The sequence below is a fragment of the Condylura cristata genome, unplaced genomic scaffold, assembly GCF_000260355.1.
Source record: "Condylura cristata isolate star-nosed mole 26May11 unplaced genomic scaffold, ConCri1.0 scaffold00013, whole genome shotgun sequence".
NCBI lineage: Eukaryota > Metazoa > Chordata > Mammalia > Eulipotyphla > Talpidae > Condylura > Condylura cristata.
The window spans coordinates 204,280-211,194 of NW_004567114.1; the positions used below are offsets into that span (position 1 = coordinate 204,280).

The following is a 6,915-nucleotide window of genomic DNA, read 5'->3' on the forward strand; positions in this document are numbered from 1 at the left end:
GCTCAGGCACGCCTGCAGCAGGGGCGGGGCGTGGGCTGGGGCGGGGCGTGGGCTGGCACCGGGCGGTAGAGCAGGTAGGCATGACTGGGTGTCTCCGCCAGGTGGCGCCTGGGCAAGGCTGGGCTCTGAGGTGGGGAGAACGCCATGAGCTGAGCAAGGCCCAGGCTAGGGAAGGACCAGGCTGGGAAGGACATGGGGGTCGCGTGGGGAGCCATGTCCACCAAGACCTGGGGAGGTTGGCCCTCAGGCATGCCAGACACAGTCCTGGCCCTGGGCCTGGCTGTCCAGGCCCACCGCGTACGGAGAATTCCAGTCCCTCTCGAAGAGCTGGCGCAGCTGCTTCTGCACGGTGGCCACCCCCGGTGGGGCGTGGGAGGCCTCCTGGCTGACCACCAGGCCCACCCCTGCGGTGCTGCTGAAGTACTCTTCCGACCAGTTGGAGGTGCCTGCGGGAGGGGTGCGAAGGAGCGCTGGGGCGGGGCGCACCCGGCCTCGGCAGCCTGAGCTGTGCTGGCGGGCCCTCCCTGCACCCGCGCACCTGGGGCCGGTGTCCTGACTCAGTGGTCTGGCGGCCCGAGGCCCCGGCCCCCTGGCCCCCTCCAGGGGAGCTGCCCTCCTCAGCAGCCGCTCTGTTCTGAGCAGCCCAGCTGGCAACGGAGCAATGCCTATGAGAGCCCACGCCAGGTCGCTGCCGCGGGCCTGTGGCCTGCGTGTCCAGGCTGGGCCCCTCAACAGACAGAGCCCCGCACTGGGCCCCAGCGTGCCGGCCCGCAGCACACCTATGTAGGCAGCCTGCTCGGTGACCAGGAACTTGCTGTGGTTCACCCTGCTGAACGGGATGCTGGAGTGATTCCCCACCGGCACAATGAAAATTTTCTTTTGGAAAGAGAGAGGGGCTGTCAGGCGGGGCAGCGCGCTGCCCCGCCCGCCCAGGGAGCTGGGCCTCACCACGTCCACCGAGACCCCAGCGGCCGGGTCGCTGAGGGCCTGCAGGGACCGCAGGAAAGGGAACATGCGGGGGTCAGTGTGAAGCCAGCAGCTGACCAGCAGACGCACGCGCACGCCCCGACTGACGGCCGCCGTCCTCAATGCAGTGTCCAGCACCGGCCAGTACCTTGGGGAGAGAGGGCCAGGGCCCTCAGGATGAGTGGAGGTCCTGGGAGCAGAGGGAAGGCGCCCGGGAGCTGCCCACCGGCAGTTGGCCTCTGCTGCGCTGGACCCTGCGAGCGCCCTTAGGGCCGCCAGCAGCAGCAACGTCCAGGCCCTGCCCGGGCCCGGCCCCGCCTCCCCGGCCCGCCCCAGGGCCCACCCCAGGGCCCCATCCCCGCCTCCAGGTTCCTGGGCCCAGGCCTTGCCCGGGGGCCCAAGCTCCTTCTCTGTGCAGACCCACCTGAGGCGGCTGAAGCGGGAGGTGGGGAAATACTCCATGACCGAGGCGTACAGGAACTCCCGGGCGCTCCCCATCACGGCCAGCAGTGCGTCCAGGTCGCGGGTGCGGCCCCGGGGGCAGAGCGCAGGCGGCGATGCCTGTGGGGGAGAGGCGCACTGGACTGGGGGGCTGTGTCCTGGACCCCAGGCCCCACCATGCACCCGCCCCAGGCGTCCAGGGGAAGCTAAGCAGCGGCCTGGGGCAGCCAATGTGTGCCGGGAGAGCTCTGGCTGTGTGCTGGTGCAGCGGCCCTGACCTCCGGGTCGCCTGGGGGTGTGGTGGCCTCGGGGCGCTTGCCTGGGCCTGACGCTAGCAGAGTGCCAGGATGGCTCCCTGGGCCGGGGGGAGCCCTGGCCCCCCGGAGTGCTAAGACATCAGCCTCCCAGGCTGCCCTCTGCCTGCGGACAATGAGGACAGCGGGCCTGGAGCAGGGCTGGGCCTGTGTGGGCTCCGGGCAGGCTCCCGGGGTCCTGAGGGCACACTGGGGTCTGCAGCCCGGCCTGCCCACCCTTACCGAGAAGTAGGCCGCGGTGGGCACCCCGTCAAAGTGGCCCCGGAGAGGGTGGGAGCGGTTGATGCGGGAGGAGAAGTTCTGAGGCCAGTGTCTGGGCAGCGTGGCCTGCGGCGCCCCCAGCACCCAGTAGGTCTGGAAGGTCCTCTCCAGGTCCTGGGCCAGGCGGCTGCAGTTGTACAGCACGGCACCCAGCTCCTTCACCTGCGGGACAGTCATGGGCGCCGAGGCCGGACGCGAGGCCCGCACCCGCCGCCAGCCTGCCGACGCCACTGCACTAGGTCAGGTGGGGGCCAGGGCCCGGTGCCCGGCGGCCCCTTTTGCCCTCCACACTGTATTCAGAGACCAGGACAGGTCTGTTACCAGAAGCAGCTAGACACAAACTGCCCATGAAGGGCCGCCCCGCCGGGCGCCACGTCTGCAGGGCGCTTCAGGCGCGCACCGTCGCGCTGCCGCCGAGCCCGTCCTGACGCGGGCGGCACCCACCTGTGTCAGGGACCGCCAGTCCATGTTGGCGCTGCCCAGGTAGATGTGCCGGCCATCCACAACCCAGAATTTCGAGTGCAGGACACCTCCGATGAGCTGCCTCATGGGCACCTGTCGCACCTGGGCCCCTGGGGGCCAGCCCGCTGAGCCGGACCCCTCGAGAGGCTGACAGCCCAGAGCCCACCCTCGGCGTCCTGGGGGCGCAGGGGCCCTGACCGCGGGCACCCACCTTGGGCCGCCAGCACCTGCAGGTCCGTGGAGCCCTTGACCAGCGCCGGCTTGCTGGTCACCACGGCCAGAGACACATTCCTGGCCAGCAGCTCCTGCAGCCTCTGCAGGAGGGCTTCCCCCTGTGGCCATGGGCAGCCGTGAGTGATGGGCGGACCCAGAGGCCCCCGGCACCCTTCCCATAGTTCAATCGGACAGCTGTGCCGGGGTGGGGGGTAGGCGGGGGAGGCTGTAGACTCAGGGGGTCCGCGCCACACCTGCTGTGAGGAGGAATCGTTGACCCCGACATCAGGCCCTGTGAGGGACCAGTAGAAGGAGGCCACGTGGACACTCTCCTGGGCGGCGTCCAGCAGCTGCAACCAGGCCTGGGCCAGGGGCCGGGCTGCCGGCTGGCCAGCAGCAAGCGCCAGGTCCTGGGGAATGCTCTCCACGAGGTCCAGCCTGTGGGGGTGTGAGGGGTGTGGCCGGGTGAGGGCGTGGCCGTCGGTGGGCGGGGTGTCGGTGGGGCGTGGCCATCTGAGGGCGTGGTCGGCGTGAGGGCCGGCCCCGCCTACCCAGCCTTCAGGCTCGGGGCGCAGCAGCTACTGTGGCCCCTGGCTGAGCCAGGAGACACAGGGAGACCCTCCACCCTGCTGGCAGGGGCGGAGCCCCAGGGGGAGCCCTGTCTGCCCCGCCCCTGGGGCTGCCGTGGGAGCTGGCCCTGAACGGGCTGGGGTGGGGGCGGGGCTGCAAGCCCTGGGCTGCGCTCCGCTCGGGTCCCAGGACCCACAGCGGAGCCGGAGGCAAGGCACGGCCTCATGCTGGGGTCCACAGTGGGGGTGCAGGGACTGTGATGGTGCCCCCCACCCCTGTCCTGGCCCCCAAGAGCAGCCTGTGCTGAAGCAAGGAGCACCTCGAGTCTCCCACTCCTGCCCTGGTTCAGTCACATGGGAGTTCAGGCTCCCGCGCTCACCCCATTTGCCTTCCCAGGAGCAGCGCAGGGCAGAGGGCCGGGACCCCCAGCCAGGCCCGCTGCCACTCACCTGCAGGCATCCTGGCTGCCGGCAGACCCCTGGGGCCGGGGGGTTGCTCCTTCTGGGTGCACCTGGCCCCCAAGGGGCAGATGGGGGGCTTGCCACAGGAAGCAGGTGAGGGTCGCCGCTCCCAGGCACAGCATGGCCAGAGCCCGCAGCACCTGCAACAGGAGGGGTGCCCACCCAGACCACCCCCATGCTGAGCGGACATGCTGTGGCCACGTATAACCAGCTGTCCTCCCCAGCCCCAGGACAGAGGTTGTGAGCAGGGAGCCATGACCCCCGCTGACTTTGTCCTGGCCACTCAGGCAAGGGCCCGTGAGGACACTGAGCCTGTCCCTCCACCCCTACCCTGGAGCCTCTGTCCTGTGGGTTGGGGCTGGCACAGAGGACAGCCTTAAGGGTTGCTGTCCACCTCTGTGGGGCCACCACGCAGGACAGCTCTAGCCTCTGGGCAGCCCCGCTGTGCCCAGCAGGTGGGTATGGAAACTCCTGGTTGTGTCCCAGAGACCCACAGGCAGCCGGGGGCGCCCGCTGCCAGCAGACCCCTGGAGACGGGGATCGCTTCTTCAGGGCACACCTGGCCCCCAGGAGGAGGGGGGCTCGCCACAGGAAGCGGGGGTGGGTCACCGGGCCCCGGCACAGCACGGCCAGAACCCGCAGCAGCTGCAACCTGCAGGCAGAGGCTTGCTCGACCCTGGCTTCCACGCGTGCGCACACGTGTGCGAAGGTGCGTGTGCCCACGGGCGTGTGTGAGCCTGTGTGAGCACGTGAGTGTGTGTGCGTGCGAGGCGTGTGTGCGTGTGAGCGCGTGAGCGTGTGCGAGCGTGTGCACGAGCGAGTGTGCGAGCGTGTGCGAGCGCATGTGCGTGCGAGAGCGTGTGTGCGAGCATGTGAGCGTGTGTGCGTGCGAGAGCGTGTGCGTGCGAGAGCGTGTGTGTGCGAGCATGTGAGCGTGTGTGCGTGTGCACGCACTGTATGTGCGTGTGCAGGTGTGTATGTGTGTGCGTGTGCCTTCACCACCCGACAGGCTCCGCCGGGCCAGCGGGCCGCAGCTCCCGTTTCTGCCTGCGCTGGGCGCCTGCCTCCTCCTGCCTGGTCCGCCCGGCCGGCCCTGTCCCGCCCACTGCCCGGCCTTTGCGCGCTGCTCGGCGGCCTCCGAGAGAGGCGGCCCCAAAGGGAGGGGCTAGGCCCTGGGCCCGCGGCTCAGGGGACCCGGCGTGGCAGGCGGCCCCAGGCCCGCTCCCGAGGGCGCCCCTCGAGCTGCACCCCCAGGTCCGGGTGGCCGCCCCGGCAGTGACAGCGGGGTCCGGCCTCAGGGCTGAAGGGGCACCTCCCGCTCTGTGGGGAAGGCTGGGCCAAGGGCCTGCTCTCAGCCCATCGGAGACCCAGAGGGCTGGGGCCCAGCTGCCAGACGGGAGAAGCAGAAGCGAGAGCTTCAGCTGCAGGCTCTGTACCCTCGGGGTGAGGGCCGCAGCAGTTCCAGGCCCTGGGCAAGGGACCCCCCACTTTTCTGGCTTCCACTCTCCCAGGCTTCCGGCACATACCTCTGGGGATCCAGTGTCAGTGCCCATCCTGCCCCAGCGCAGACTGGCCCTCGGCTCGCAGTGCCTGCCCGGCCGAGCCCGCCTGCTGCCTCCCTCTGGCGCTGCCCCGCCTACTCACACCTGCTGCCATGGGCCATGGAGAGGCGGCTGGCCACTTTCACTTCCAGAGGAAGTTCCTTCTCTCCCACCCCCACTGCCACAGGCCTGGGTATTGGAGTCGGGCCAGCGCCAGCCAGGGGCCAACCAGGACTGGGGAAGGCATCTTCTCGCCCAGCTGCCTGGTGTGGGGCTGGTCCAGCCCTCAGACCCAGGTTCCTGGGTTGGCTCTCGGTTTCGTGGCCCCCAGGGGGCTGCTGGTACACAGCCATCGCCCCCATGCTCCTCACCGCATACAGGGAACATCGCAGAGATGCGCTGGCAGCCCCACCGGCATGTGACAGTCACGTGACAACGCAGAGCTGCCAGGGAGGCTGGGAGCTGCAGGCACTTGGCCCTGGTCCTGGCACACCAGGGCCCTTGGGCCTGCAAAGGCAGGAGGGGCTAGAGTTTGTGGGTGTGTAGCCCCAGGTCCCTGAAAGGGGCTCTGCTTCACCCCTGGGTGCCCCCTGGATAGCGGGCCTGTGACCCTCAGATTGGGCCTCTCAAAACAGGCCCTCACTTCTGTGGGGGCCTCCCTAAGCAGCCGGGGCCCTGTCCAGGGTGCTGACCCCGCGGGGCAGGGGCAGGGCCCCTGCAGGAAGCCACCCCTGCCCACCACAACTGAGGGCCCTGGGGCCAGTGCAGGTGGCAGGGAGTGGGCTGAGTGTCCCCACACCCCTTTATTGCACTGGACACCCTGCCCTTTCTAGGGGTGCTCGCCCTCAGGGACTGGCTTGCTCTGTCCTTCAGTCTGAGCTGGTTCAGCTAGGGGCCACCCACCAGGAACCCCAACTGTGCAGACCTCCCAGCCCGTGCAGCCCCATCTCAGCTGTGGGGTACTGTGGGCCCCACTGCATGGCCAGCTTGCACCCCAAGAGAGTGGTGGGGCCTCCCTGAGCACTTGGCACTGGCCGGCCCATGCCCTTTCCTCTCCTGGCTCGTGGCCACTGTGGGTCTACAGGACAACCCTGGGCTTGCGTGTGGTCAGGGCCCCTCCCAGAAGGGTGGTGCCAGGCTCCCCGGGGCGGGGAGAGGTCTTGTGTGCAGGCACTGGGGCACATCTGGCCATGCAGTGCCCCCCTGGACAAACTGTGGGCCCCCTCCCCATGTGGCTGACCTCCACGGTTCCCCCCCCTTGGTCCCCAAGGGGAAAGCACCTTTGCAATTTATGCAAACTGTGAGGACTCTGCTTTCAAAGCAGCTTTAGGTTCACAGCCAGATGGAGGGGCGGTATGGACCCCCACCTCCTGGCCCCCAGATGTGAGGGCCACCCTGCCTAGGGACCTCAATTCAGAGTGTTTCCAGGACTGGGGGCTTGGGAGAGGGTCTTATGCCTGCTACATGGGGCAGGGGAGGCTGGGCAGAGGGGTGCGGGGGCAGCCGACACCTGTCCTAGAGCAGCACTGGGGGCCAAGCTGGTGTATGGGGATGCGAGGGGAGCAGAGCTGGGGGCAGCGTGCTGATAGGTGGCAGGGCAGGGCGACAGGCACTTGGCTGGACCCGGGCACTTGGCTGGACCCGAGGCCACTGCAGCCCTCACAGACGGGGGGGGGGGGGGGGGGG

General features: G+C 69.5%; 1 protein-coding gene across 1 annotated transcript; it reads right to left on the bottom strand.

The window, feature by feature from the left end:
* Window positions 1-59: 59 nt before the first annotated feature.
* Window positions 60-5,582, bottom strand: PLD4 (phospholipase D family, member 4). Its single transcript, XM_012724356.1, has 10 exons — window positions 5,333-5,582; window positions 3,677-3,866; window positions 2,912-3,170; window positions 2,656-2,776; window positions 2,427-2,554; window positions 1,944-2,144; window positions 1,395-1,527; window positions 949-1,121; window positions 780-876; window positions 60-446 (listed from the first exon to the last, which is right to left on the bottom strand). The coding sequence occupies exons 1-10, from the start codon at window positions 5,580-5,582 to the stop codon at window positions 244-246; spliced, it is 1,755 nt and encodes a 584-aa protein (XP_012579810.1). The 3' UTR covers window positions 60-243.
* Window positions 5,583-6,915: the final 1,333 nt, after the last annotated feature.

Excerpts from the sequence above, each read along its gene's own strand:
- PLD4 (XM_012724356.1), bottom strand. The coding sequence starts at position 5,582 with ATGGCTGTGTACCAGCAGCCCCCTGGGGGCCACGAAACCGAGAGCCAA. Across the intron at positions 1,528-1,943 it reads CCACCGCGGCCTACTTCTCG|GCATCGCCGCCTGCGCTCTG; the intron begins GTAAGGGTGGGC and ends TCTCCCCCACAG. Across the intron at positions 877-948 it reads CTGGGGTCTCGGTGGACGTG|AAAATTTTCATTGTGCCGGT; the intron begins GTGAGGCCCAGC and ends TCTTTCCAAAAG.